Raw genomic sequence first — 13,820 nt, 5'->3', positions numbered from 1 at the left:
AAGCACACATAGTTACCGTGATCATCGTGACAGAATCTCAAAGCTGGCTACAAGGAAATTTTGAAGTGCTCCAACATGTTAGCTGTACTAGCGACAACCTGTTGCTTTGAGTGTTTCACTTAGTTTTGCATTAAATTTTTGAAAAGGTTCCTGGATGATGAAGTTTAGTTGAATTTAGTTTAGCTTTGCACTAGGTACAGCCATGCAGCAGCTATTCTTCAATAACAAAACCCTTGTGACTACACTATGGTGACTTACACAGAGATGTATGTAAAACATAAAAAACAGTGCACACAAGTCCTTAAAGTACAACCAGCAACCATCTAAATTCCAATGGCCTCATTTACAATTTGTACTCTGTATTACATAAGCTGTGCTTCTGTGCACCATAACAACAATACATAATAACATTTCAACATTCATTTTAATAATTTCGAGCTGTGATCTGTAGCCCTGGCAAAAGGACTTCCAAGTCTCTGAGTCTGAGATGGGCAGTAACGCGTTACTTGTAACAGTAACGCATACTCCGATTACTTTTTTCAAGTAACGAGTAAAGTAAGGGATTACTATTGCAAAAACGGTAATTAGATTACCGTTACTTTCCCGTAAGAACGCTGCGTTACTGCGTTACTAAAACCGTGATTTTTTTTGCGAGAATGTCTCATGACAATGACGTAAGCGAGTGCGACGTTCGTGGCAACAGCTGTGTGCAGATCAACAATGGATAATATATCGAGTGCGGGAGAGAGTATGACCGTGCAGCATTTAAAGCGTGGAAGTACTGACCTTACTTTAAGTTTGATTCCGTAAAAAGTGACGAAAACATTAGTGTCCGCTGCTCACTGCGTGGGAAGAAAACTTCTTTTTACAGCGATAAAAAACCCTAAACTTCCAAGCAAGCACCGAGTGCGCTACGACGTAATGGGAAATTCACACATCCGCACACCTGCACCAGGGCACACCTCCGCCTACCCCACTCCTGCTTTACAGGTGAAAATAGAGCAACAGGGCCGCTGGTCTTTGACTTTATTTATTTTCTGCTGTGTTTTACTTGCATCTATTTGAAAGAGTGAGTGTAAACACAAAAAAAGAATTATTTTATGTGCTGGAATGTGCAGAAAATAGGTTTAAATGTTAAACAAATTTCTTCCAGTCAGAGAATGTTGCATATAATTAAATTTTTCCTTGATGCATAAAGTTAAAAGATTAAAACTAATAAAACAAGTTTAAAAAAGAGACTTTTCCGTTTGATTACATTTTGTATGATGGATTATGCAGAAAAAGTAGAAGTGGGCTGAAAGATCTATTGCTTTATTACATATTCAGGTTGTAAATCGTCTTTTTAAAAAGTAACTAAGTAATTAATTACTTTTGAAAATAAGTAATCAGTAAAGTAACGGGATTACTTTTTTGGGGAAGTAATCAGTAATTAGTTACTGATTACTTTTTTCAAGTAACTTGACCAACACTGCTTTTCAGACAGAATAAACAAAAGATCGTGGTTTGGGTTAAAACTTGTTTTCATCCTTTTACAGTGTTAGAAAGCTCCATTCATAGCTTGCCAGAGTGTCGTCCTCAGTGCATATTTTACATGCTTACTGGAAGTCTAAGAAATACCTACACTCTACAGTAACAGCAAGCACAAGCAAATTTTCCTCTGCTTATCCAAAGTCCGGTCACGGTGGGTAAGCAGTGTAATCCAGGTGTCTTTCTTTCCCCAGCAATACATTCCGGTTTCTAGTGGAGTATCCCGGGGTGTCTGCAGGGTAGATGACATGTAGTCTGCTCCAAAATGAAATCAAATCGATTCATAGAAGGGTGCACTTTAAATATACGTGGTCGGTTGTTTTTCTGTTATTTGTTTCCTTTATTCCAGTACACAATTGGAAAATACCTAAAAAAAATCTGCGCCTAGTCTTGAGAGATGAAAAAGAAATGTTCAAGTTGTTGTCAGGGGTGCTATAGGTCGGTATGACCGAGTTGGAGGCTTTTCATCTCAGAGAACATTGTTCGTTTAGTTTAGAAACACTGAGTAAGAGATGGGTTTTACATTTCCTTTCAAAGCAGCCAAACCTTCTTAGGCTGTCGCCACATGTGCTCAGCCACGGAGCTGCCATATCATTTGTTTTACACGGCATGCGTTCACAACCACATATTGAGAGAGCGTATTTCCTTCCTGATCTTCCACATTAAACAGACTTCCTGTGAAGCTTAACAGTGTGACAGGCCTCTCGCTTCTCCACCTTTTTCACTTTCACCCCCTAATTTCTGTTTCTTTCTCACACTTTTCTGTCTCCCCTCGCTCTCTAAATCACACAGAAAATCTATCGCTCCATCAGTTTTCCACACACTCACTTACAGTTGCTGGCCCCTAAACCGTGAACTCCCCGCCTGTTTCAGGATCAAGTCGACTTAGAGGTGTCACACGGTTCTGAAGCCTGACTTCCTGCCCTAACCCTGCTGCCCGCGGGCAGGCGGGCAAGCAGACAGCTTTGCTCCAGAACTACGTTTGATCTCTGTGTGTGTGTTTGGGTGTGTATGATTGAAACAGTGCTGCATTGTACAGTTATCCATGTGTTTCCAGGTGAGCTGTCAGCGACTGTGACGCCATGTTGGCTCTGTCAGGAATGCCCCCTCCCTAATCTGCCCCAGCTGTGCTAACAGCCAGGATTAGAGACAGGCTAATCTATGATGATGGCTTCTGATGTTTGATGGGTTGTATTATAGGAGAAAGTGGGTTAAAGCTCTCTGTCTGCTTTTTTCATTTCGGGTTTACCCTTTCTACCTCTCCCCTTTATGCACACTTAGCTTTCCTGAGGCGATGTGCTGTGTAGCCTAACCTCTCTACGGCTGAACTAACACGCACGTCATGCCACACTTGATCATCTTGGGGAATTGAGACGCGTTTCCTGTAAAGCTGACTCTTACGCCAGATGCAAAATCCCTTTCATGATTGGGAAAGCCTGTTAAAAAGAAGGGGTTAGGAACCAGGATCTGTAACTATTCATGTATTTAACTGGACTTGACACCACATACTCTTCGAGCACATTCCTCAAGTGTACACACAGAAGTGGTGAGGTTATTTTGAATGCCCCTACTGGTCACGTGACTTAGCCTTCACCGCAGAAGAGCACCTGCAGTAAGCACCGTCTCCAGAGTCAACAACTTATCATGCTTCTGGCTGCTGAAGTAGAAGCCACACCTCAGAATACTCTTGGCTGTTCCAGGCCTCGCTGCGGCTGTTTGTGTATGGCTGTGGCTTCCTTTTTCTCTCCAAGAAAAGAACCAAATGTTCTCAGTCCGCCCAAGCTGTCACACTGGTGTGGTGACCGTAGCTTTCCGAGAATGCCGTGTTATTTTGCAGCGCAGATCAGCTTGCAGGGTGAGGCTTTAAAAAGGAGCGGCAAGGAAAAACCTCGCCTCATAACGAATGAGCATGGATCGTTGCCTCCTAATGGTCACTGCTTTGGAATTTAGCTGCTTCACCAGAAAATGTTCTGTTTTGAACTCATCCAGTTCAGCTTGGTGTCTGTCTGACTTGAACGACTTGATTACAGAATGCTAAAGAACCTCAGGCGCACTGTTTATGGATGGCACACATAAACATGCCATCCATGCTTCACGCTGATTTATTTTACCTTGTTTGGTGCATATTGCTCTGTTGCTGATTTATTTACCGTCTTCGAGGTCTCACCACTTAACAGGAGTCTATCTGTCATGCCTCGTGTCCCTGTTAGTCGCTGTGCATGTGCACATGTGCGTGCGCTCTGTTCGTCCTTTTGATATTTGTGTCTGTGTGTGTGATTGCATGCCTGTCAGCATCTGCGTTTGTGTGAACGACATATTGTTTGACATGACAGGAGGTGACCTTCCCTCAGTGTTCTCCATCCTCTTTCTGTCATGGCATGAAGAACTCTGTTGTCATGGTGACAGCGGTGATTGACAGCGTCTGTGTCACAGGAAGACAGATTTGTATGAAGTGTTTTCCTGTATTATCTGGACAGTTTCCCTCGTGTTTTTGTTTTTTCTACATACATCTGTATGTGTGCGTGCTCGTAAGCTTTCCCTGCATGGGTAAAGTTGACGAGCATGCACTTTCTTCTTCCTCTTCGACTTCGGACTGTAACACATGTTGACACCCTGCTGATTCCCCCTACCACCGAGCTCTTTGGTCTTTGCAAGACTGGGATGATTATTTTTTAATGCAACACTCTTGAACTATCTTTATTTTGTCTTAGTCCAGGTTTACATTCTTTTGAAATATTTGGAGCTTGTTGTTTGATATTGGTCTGATCCTGAATCTAAAGGCTGGATCGGGAATCAGTGACCTCCCCTCATTTCTTTTATATTTTGCTATGAAAAAAGGAAATAGGTGCTGCGATTTGACGAAACATGGAAATATATAAAGTAATACGCCATATGAGGCAAAACCAGGGCTTGTGCAATTTTAAGATGTCAGTATTTGATATGATCACCTTTATTCTTTAGCACAGTCTGAACTCTCTTAGGCAAGCCTTCTTTTAATTCCTTTAAATAGTCTTCAGGAATATTTTTCCAGCCTTCTTGATGACAGTGTGTTTGGGATCATTGTCATGATGAAAAATGAAGCCACTGCCAATTCAACTCTTTCCAAATGGCACTGCATGGTGGATCAATATCTAATGGTACTTTCCTATGTTTATAATTCCATCAATTTTGACAAGATTCACCTCTTGCACTTCTCTCCTGACCTCCACCATATTGGTAGCGATTTGAACCAAATATTTCCTGTACTCACTGATTTTCAGTCCAGTTCAGTTCATAGCTTGGCCTTTTCTCCCTGTTTTCCGGACAAGTGAAAGGCCAGATGCATCTCTCTCTGTCCTGGCCTTCAGATACTGTTCATCTGCTATAGATAGTTTGTAGGCCTACCATTTCTTTTGTCCTCCTTGTCTAGTTTCCTCACATTTTTAAGGAAACACTACACAGAATGCCGAGATATGCCAAATGTTGCGTTAATAGCTCTTTGTGAATCACCTTTTTGGTGCAAAAATACAACTTTATGCTGTCAAACTATGTTAATTGGACATTTTTCAAAGATTCAACTAAATAAATTGGAGCAAACTGTTTCTCTTGCAAAGTTGTCTATGTGCAGACACAACACTGGTTCACGAGTTGAGTTAGGTGCCTTTTTAGGCTTGGATGATTAAAAGGTTAGTGTCAAGTGGCTTAAGAAATAAAGAAAATGCTTCTCTGAAGAAAAAAGGACTGGACTGAAAATGAGAGAAAAAGCAGCCAATGTTCAAAAAAAAACTTTGAAAGACCTTCAGAAAGCCTGTTTCTCAAAACCACTTTAAATAACAAGAAAGTCTGGCTCATAGGAAGCAAGCAGGTTGAGTGGTCCTCAATGTCAATCAGCTGCAAGAATCTGCAGTCCGACAGACTCCAGCTCCACATCTTGAACTGCAGCTGGCGACGGTAGTCTTCGTACCTGCTGTGAGCTGAAGGGCCACTCCAACCAGAACCCACGGCAACAGCTTCTTCTTTCATACTCACGCGCATATATGTACAAGTATATGCCCTCTGTCTCCTTACAAAGCAGTGTAATTCTGTGGGAAACACTGATAGCACCAGTGGTCAAAAAGTTTAAACAATATCCTGGTGATGGAGAGTGAGTCGTAAATAAAAGTATCAAAGCTTTCTACCATAAAAGTGACTGATTTTACTGGTATTAATCTCTGCAGGCAGTCTCAACAAACCCTTGGGATGAGGATATGAAGAGCTTGTCACAGTGAAGTGGGACAGCACTGTAATTCACAACTATTGATGTGCATTTCCAATAGAACTTCACGGCGATTTTTAGATCAGTAATCATCAGAGCCCTTCCCCCACGCCGCATGGCCATTAATAACATACACTGAGTAGCTGGATGTTCTAGCCTTGACCCGCTATTATCCCTCACCTTGCAGACGATACAGCTGAAAAAGAGAGCGTCAACGCAGAGAAGATGGATAGATGTGGAGCTTGAGTGGCAGGCCAAGAGGCAGAAGATTTATGTGAACATTTGGAAATGCTAATGTGCTGTGCCACATTCCACCAAAGCCGAGAATCCTCGTACCCACCAAACTTAAAGTGTCTTTATACATCATTGTGGTGCAGAGGCCCAAACCACCGCTGGACCAGCGTGGCTGAGTCCAAGCTATGGATTTTCATCCTGGTGTTGCTGCATTGCGGTCTGAATTTATACCGTAGTTATAGGTGTATGTCATGGAGAGTGATGGTAGAGAAGAGACTTAAGGAGTCTACTCACACCATTCTCGTTAAGGAGCTATTCAGGCCTCCTGTTCATCAAACATACGCACACGCCATCTGCTTCTGGCGCTGCTGTGTGTGTGTGCATGTGTATTGACGTATATGTGTGACTTGGAGAGTGAAACACCATTTATGGCCAATTAGGGATGCTTTATATTACCCAAACCTGTCCCCTGACTATGGACAGCAAAGTATTAAAAGTGTTGAAATTGGACAAAAATCATCTTTATCACCATAGCAACTCGATTATCTGTAGCCGCGCTTGACATCCCCCTGACTTGCCGCAGCAGCGACTGGAGAAATATGCCTTGCTCAACCTGCCACATTAAATAGGTTAACTAATGGTTATGGTAAAAGAAAAAAAATCTTATCTTATTAAATTTTCTTGTTAAATCTAATTTAAATTCCTTTTGCAGTCCTGCAGAGAAATATAACCTTTCAAATGGACATTCTCCCTATGACAGGGAGATTTTGATATTGCTAATTATCTCCTACTTTCCTTCATTTGCTTTCATGCGGCCCTCACAGGTGAGTTGGCTGAATAAGTTAATAGGGTGGAGAGGCGAAGACCTAAAGTCCCGAGGAAAATTGGTATGCATGGTTTTGATCCACCAGGGAGAAGGTCACTTCAACAATCTGATAGGCCTTTTTAGACGCTAGCAGGTTGAAAGAGAGCGAGCAAGAAAGAGAGAGAGTGACAGGAAGGTGAGAGGAAAGAAGGGATGACACGGAGAGGTAATGTGGTAATGTGTCAGGAAGTCTGGATATGCCACCTCACCCCATCCTGAGTGTGACAGCTCTGAAGGTGTGATAACCTTAAATTCCCCTGCCCGGACCCACACAGCCACGCTCGCCTACGAACGCCACACTAACATCCATCCCAGGGCATCCTCCTGGCCGCGCGTAGCAACGGTGGGGGAGTTAATCACCCATGTCCATGGCCTTTAGCTGCTCTCATTAGCGGTGAGCGGTGGAGCCGTACCCGATCCATTAGCAACGCTGCCGGTAATGACACTTCACCAGCACCGCCGGGCCCACGGCCAAGAAAGGCTTCGCAGCCCGGCGCAGCCCCTCCATTACCGACTCGTACTGCATTCTGCCGCCACGCTTTTTAGCACTTGCAGGTGGGACTAAGAGGCAAAGGGAAAAATAAAATAGAAAGAAAGGGATTGTACTTCCCTTTTCGCTTGGTCCGGAAAAGCAGCAGGAAGATGAGGCCAGGGGGAGAGGCAGCCTGGTGGCTTTTATCTGGGATCACATCCGTTGGCGCTGTACTGCAGCATTATCGTTCCAAGCCTCTTTGTCTTTGTCTGTCTTTCTCAAACACAGACACACACACACATGTATGTATCCCACACACAGCTGTACACAGGAGAACTTGCACATGCACAGTTGGACGGACAAATAGTGATAAGTCATCTTTTATGCACAGGCATGTGCTAATTAAAAACAAGCACGCACACTAGTAAATCAGGCTCACACTGATGTGTGTGTGTGTGTGTGTGTGTGTGTGTGTGTGTGTGTGTGTGTGTGTGTGTGTGTGTGTGTGTGTGTGTGTGTGTGTGTGTGTGTGTGTGTGTGTGTGTGTGTTCACCATTACCACCACCACACAAAGCATTCACAGCAAGTTACAGAAAAGGCTTTGCACAAAGTGCCGTGTCTTCATTCATATTGCATGTGAAAGCCCCCCTGGCTGTCATGTAACAAAACCTGTGTCACGCCTGTAAAATGCCCATCTTGGAGCAAGCTAGTACCCGGTTAAAAGCCAGGGCATGCATGACTAAAAGAATATAGGCCACAGGCAGCAGACCTCCTGCTTTTTCTTTCCTCTCCCTCTCTCTCCTCATCCCTTTTGGTGTCTTTTTTTTATCTTCTCAGCTGTGGCCCAGTGCATTTGCTTGCCTCTGAAGTCTTGGTGGGACAGCAGGGCATCTCTTCTTTCTCCTCCTCCATATGTAGTCTTCTGATCTGCTCTGCTCAATATGTACACATATTCTTTTAGCGCCCCCCAAAGGATGCTGAGGGCACAGCAATCTGCCACCCTAATAGTTATGGGAGTAATTACACTGAATGAGTCTTCCAGGGAATTGTGATAGACGTAGGGCTTTTTTATGTGAAAAGCATGTATTGATTAATATTATAATGGAATTTGTGGTTCCGATGTGTGTTGTAAGAATTACCACATGACAGGATTTTGATGCGTGTGTGTCTTTTGTTCCTGTTTCAGTACATGACTGCTGCAGCCGCCGCGGCGCCTATGCAAGGGACCTACATTCCCCAGTACACTCCTGTGCCTCCAACCGCTGTCCCTGTCGAAGTAAGACCCACATGCATGCGCACGCTACTCGTCAAGTATTAAAAATCTGTCGACGTTTACGCATAGGAGGACATCATTAGTACTAACAGCCTACTCACTTCCACCCACAAGCACTCCCTTCGCCATTTCTAAGCCTGCTCGCCACATCAATAGACTTAAACAGTCATTAAATTGACAAATTACATTTGAAGCATGGCGCAAATTGCTTTTATTCTCTCTAAACAAATGGCTTCGTACCAGCAGCACATAACAAGGATCAAAAACTGCAAGCAAAGCAAGATGAGTCAGAAGTTTTATAGTATTTGGGAAAGACATTTGAAGTGCAGTGTAGACTTTCTCACTTCCTCGGCGGCTGTCTGAGCTCCTGGCAGGTTCGGGCAGTCCAGGCTGAGAAATGATGAACGTGGAGAGCGGGTGGGTAGGCAGGCAGGCCAGCAAGGAGAGCGGGCCAGCTGTCTGGCGGCTGACAGTGCGGTCGTACTCAGATGGACTATCAGTCGTGTATCAGATGACAGGAGCCGAAGTGAGACACAGTGCCGGCGGTGCTGTCTCTCTCTCCCCACCCCACCTCTTCCCCTACAGCCGGTTTAGGCTGGTAGGTAGCTGGAACACACACACATCCGTCAGCCACGGAGCTCTGGTTAGCCCACCGGCAACGGACAATGACAGTTTTCACTGACAGAGCCATTAGTCGCTTCCTCGCCCCCCCCTCACACGTCCCACCCCCGTCAGAAAGTTGCAGTCTTCGTCATGAAGGAGCGAGGCGGAGGAAAGAGATGTAGTTGTAGTGTAGCCCACGGCACCTCTTGCCTATTTCATCCTCACAATTGTCCTCTCAGTGCCAGCGTCAGCAGCGGGGTGTATATCACTGTATCAGCCAGTGTCTGGAGGGCTGATGTATGGACAGGACGCAGTATCCTTGAGAGCTTGTTAAAGGTGATTGAGATGACTCAGTGATGGTGGCTATCTGTATTGCTCGACACATAAAAAGGCTAAGAGGCTGTTGTGATGAATTCATTGTATGTAGCCATCCTTAAAAAAGTTTGTACCTTAAACAGACTTAAAATTCTGCAAAAAATATAAAGTATGTTTCATTAATGGCATGATCTCACGCACAGACTGTGCGTCTTTTTTATTGTTTAGCCTCCTCGGTATTGCTCTTCTTAGAATAAAAATGCTCCTTTTATTTTTTGCTGTAGTGCACGAAGCAAACATCGGCCGCACTTCTACAGCGTGTGTAATTCTTCTCAACGTATATTGGCTTCTTCGGATGGAAGAACTCTTTACTTTAAATGAAGTTATGTGTTTATAGTGGATGGAGCTGCCATAGGGTCTGTCAGTTTGAGAAGTGAATAAACAAAAAAATGCTCTTTGGTATACTTTTATGTCAAGTCAAATCAAATTGCCTGTATTACGTCTGCGGGAAAGATATTCTCTATCCTTAGACTCTTGATTTCTGTGATGAAACTGCACCAAAAAATCCTTTTACAGAAAACAAATAAGACAAACCTCATAAGCAGCAGAAAAGCAACAGAAGAATTGTCCCTTTTCCAAGACAGACAGGCATACGACACCACAAATGTAAACACAGAGTCAGAAGGAGAAGTTTACTAGATACAGCCGCATACTTGTCTTCTTCCAAGCTTACATGTTTCCTCCTGTGTCTATGTGTGTGTCCAGGGAGTGGTGACAGACGCTTCACCCCAGACAGTGGCTCCTTCATCACAGGACGTGGCTGGCCAGCAGCAACAGATCCAGGTGGACAGTGCTACTGACCATGTTCCTGCTTACTCATACCAGTCCAAGTACGTCCAGCAGGAGACAGTTTCTGCTAACCTTTTGTATGCATCAAAATCTCTCTTCATTAATTTTTTTTCTTAATATATAATCTTATTTTTAAAATTCAAGCTTTTGATATGGCAATATATATGACTATATATATATATATATATATATATATACATATATATACACCAGCCACTTCATTAGTTCCAAAAAATAAGGATCCCCCACACCATTACACCACCAGCAGCCTGAGCCACTGATACAGACATGATGGATCCCTTATTTCTTGTTGTTGTACCAGGAAACATTTTTCCAATCTTCTCTTGTCTGATTTTGGCCAGCCTGTGCAAACAGTCGCTTCAGTTTCCTGTTGTTAGTTAACAGGTGTAACACCTGGTGAGGTCTTCTGGCGCTGTAGCAGGTTCGACATGTTGCGCATTCAGAGATGCTCCTCTTGCATACCTTGGTTGTAACAATCAGTTATTTGAGTTGCTGTTGCCTTCCTATCAGCTCGAAGCAGTCTGGCTGTTCAACTCTGACCTCTGGCATCAACAAGGCGCTTTCACCCAGAGAACTGCTGCTCACTGGATATTTTCTCTATTTTGGATCATTCTCTGTAAGCCCTTTAGGCAATTCAGTGCCTAAATGCAATGAACTGCTGCCATGCGATTGGCTGATATTTCCATTAACAAGCAGATGAACAGGTGTACCTAACAAAGTGGCCAGTGACTGTGTATTGATCCAGCACATAAACCCAAATGCTCAAAGTAATTAAAGCTGATTAAATACTTTAAATGACATTTTCACCCATTTTGAGTTAATGAAACTGATTATTTTAATTAACTCGTACCATCATGCAGATTAGGTAATCACCATTTATATCGTCTACTTATTTATCTCGTGTGCGTCTGTGGAGGATATGCTTGGCCTTTAATTTTGTAGCATCCGGAGTGGACATGTTTGGGAAGGAGAGGAAAATGATGAAGATTAGCTAAAATAATGATCTGTCTTATTCAGCTGATTTATATTTGTTTACATTTCTGCTATTATGATTATATTTACCTTCACGCTGTAGCACAAAGCTGTGTTAGTGACTATCAGCTGGTAATGTGCAGAGTGATGCCCTGCTAATTTTGAACTAAAATATAAAGTGTCTCGCTCATGCTGAGCAAATTTTTTGTCCAAGATAAAGCAATGAATAATAATGTTAGTTAAATAACACTGACTGCCTTATGTAAATTCAGACTGCCTAATGGAGTAATGGATACTACAGTACTTGGGTTTTATTAACTGACACTATTTGTCTTTACTTAATAAGTGTATATCATAATCAAACAGAACACATAACATAAAAACTAAAATGTTTTATTCCTCACACCATTTAAATATTAACTTTATTGACTTAAAACAATATTAAGCAACTGATTGCTCCAGTTTTTGTTTTTTTGTTTTTTTAAGTTCAGCCAGATTGGGGGGATTTGCAGTGAACCATTTGGCGTGTTGAGCAGGACGTTACTACCTTTTATCATCCAAGCGATCAGTGATTTTGATTTATCAGGTATTGTCTTTTCTAGATAGGCTGGAAGTAAACAATCATTTTGGGTTTTATAATCCGGTACAATTTCTCAGGTTTTTTTTTTTTTTTTTTTTACAATTTGTTTTTAAATGGCACAAGTAGATAGTCTCCCTCGGGTGTTTGTGATAACAAACGCAGTGAAGTTTGTGAGGTTTTTCTGTTTGATGAAGGTTTTTGTGAAGCAGAACAGGGCTTAATAGAGACCTTAAAAAGAAATCAAAAAAGCAAAGTACTATGAAATGTAGTAGCATTACATAATGATTCAGATTATTCCTGGCTGCCGTTGTCATTTGCTCGTCACTTTTTTGCTTTCTGACCCGATCATAACTCTTTAACACGTATCGTTTTGCTCCAGCGTTCTGACTGAGCTGTCAGCCGTCGGCTCTATTGCTTCGCTGCGTTTGTAAAATTGTGCTTTGATTGCAGCCGCACCCCCACAGACGCACTCACGCTCTCTCTTTCTCTCTGTTTTTCTGTTTTCTCCTCTTTCATCAGATAGCAACGGCCTGAGCGAATGTTCCTGTGACAGCGTTGCCTTGAGACAGAAGGTGGCTGCACTGTGAATGTGAGGAGAAAGAGAGAAGAAAAGAGATTGCTTCCAGATTGCCCAGGCACCAAAAAAAAAAGAGACACTTTTTTCATTTCCTACCTGGCCTACAAGAAAAAAAAAATCAAGAAGGAGGCAAAGATTGCAGAGGAAGGGGATGGGGAAAATTGCTGGGCACAGTGCAAAGAAGTGAATTTGTTTAGTCTGGGAACCTGCCTGAAGGGGCTGGGCTGAAGCTTGAAAAGTTTCTCAAAGAAAATTCTCAACGAATTGAAACAAAACAAAGAAAAACTACAAAAAAAAGAAAAAAAATTGAAAATTCGGGAAAAAAAAAAAAGGTTGAATGCGCAGGTAGGTGATGAAGTTTATTTTGTAATTAGAAAAGGGGAGTCAAGTTTGAGATACACACAGAGATTGTCTTCCTCAGATATTAAGCTACAGTTTCTTTTCTGTCTTTTTATGTTCTAGTGTTAAATCTTAGTTTTCTAGATATATTCGAAAAACAAGGTGTTTTTTTTTTCTCCTTTCTTTCTTGAATCTTCATGGCCTTAATTTGAAGGGCGCCAGAAACTTTTTACAGAGATTAAGTCTGACGTCATGTTGGGAGGAAAAGAAAAAAAAAAAAAAAGCTAACAAAAACAGTCTCTTGGACCACTTGGAGGGTACAAGACACTAGATGAATTGTTCTAAAGAGGAAAAAAAAGAATCTATCACATAAGCTGTACAGATTTAATAGAGAAGAGCTTTTTTTTCTTTTCTTCATTAGAAGAAAACTTTGATAATTATTATGTCAGAGGTAACTAAGTGTCAGAAGTAAACAAATGTCTGTCGTGGGGGTGGGAGACTCTGGGTGGGCGGGTGGTTGGGCGGGTGGGGGCGAAGCTTTGAAGAGATTTTTCACAGTGAGGAAAAAAAAGAAAAAGTAAACATAAGAAAACATGCTGCAGTCCTGCAGGATGCAGTCTGCTGCAAATGCTGAACTTGTTTTTTATCGTCATTATTATTTTACATGGCAACGTTGCTGTCGATGACATTAGTGCTTTTTATCTGCCACATTTTACCTTTTTTATGAGCTTTAAAGATGTTTTTAGCCCGCTTTGCTTGTCACACTGCAAAAAAAAACTCACAAAAAAGGAGGAAAAAAATAAATAAAATGAGCAGGAGGAAAACAAAAAACTACAGAGAAAATTCTGGCAGTAAAACAAAAAAAACAACAACGTTAGATTCAGTAGGAGCTTATGGTTTAAACCAATCAGTGCAAAAGCAATAGAAAGAAATTGTTGACAATTTCTGTAGTCTTTCCT

General features: G+C 42.2%; 1 protein-coding gene across 4 annotated transcripts in view; it reads left to right on the top strand.

The window, feature by feature from the left end:
- The window catches only part of rbms3 (RNA binding motif, single stranded interacting protein), a 297,035-nt gene extending 283,711 nt beyond the window's left edge, over positions 1 to 13,324 (top strand). For 3 of the 4 annotated variants that reach the window (XM_065470606.1, XM_065470603.1, XM_065470607.1), the window contains 3 exons: positions 8,519 to 8,608; positions 10,289 to 10,449; positions 12,465 to 13,324. In XM_065470606.1, the coding sequence (XP_065326678.1) occupies positions 8,519 to 8,608; positions 10,289 to 10,449; positions 12,465 to 12,468 (255 nt within the window). In that variant the 3' untranslated portion in view covers positions 12,469 to 13,324. The remainder of the gene's footprint in view (positions 1 to 8,518; positions 8,609 to 10,288; positions 10,450 to 12,464) is intronic. The other variant, XM_065470605.1, reaches the window with a different exon arrangement.
- Positions 13,325 to 13,820: the final 496 nt, after the last annotated feature.

Source organism: Pelmatolapia mariae, linkage group LG22 (genome assembly GCF_036321145.2).
Source record: "Pelmatolapia mariae isolate MD_Pm_ZW linkage group LG22, Pm_UMD_F_2, whole genome shotgun sequence".
Classification (NCBI taxonomy): Eukaryota; Metazoa; Chordata; class Actinopteri; order Cichliformes; family Cichlidae; genus Pelmatolapia; species Pelmatolapia mariae.
This window is presented reverse-complemented; position numbering and strand designations above follow the sequence as displayed.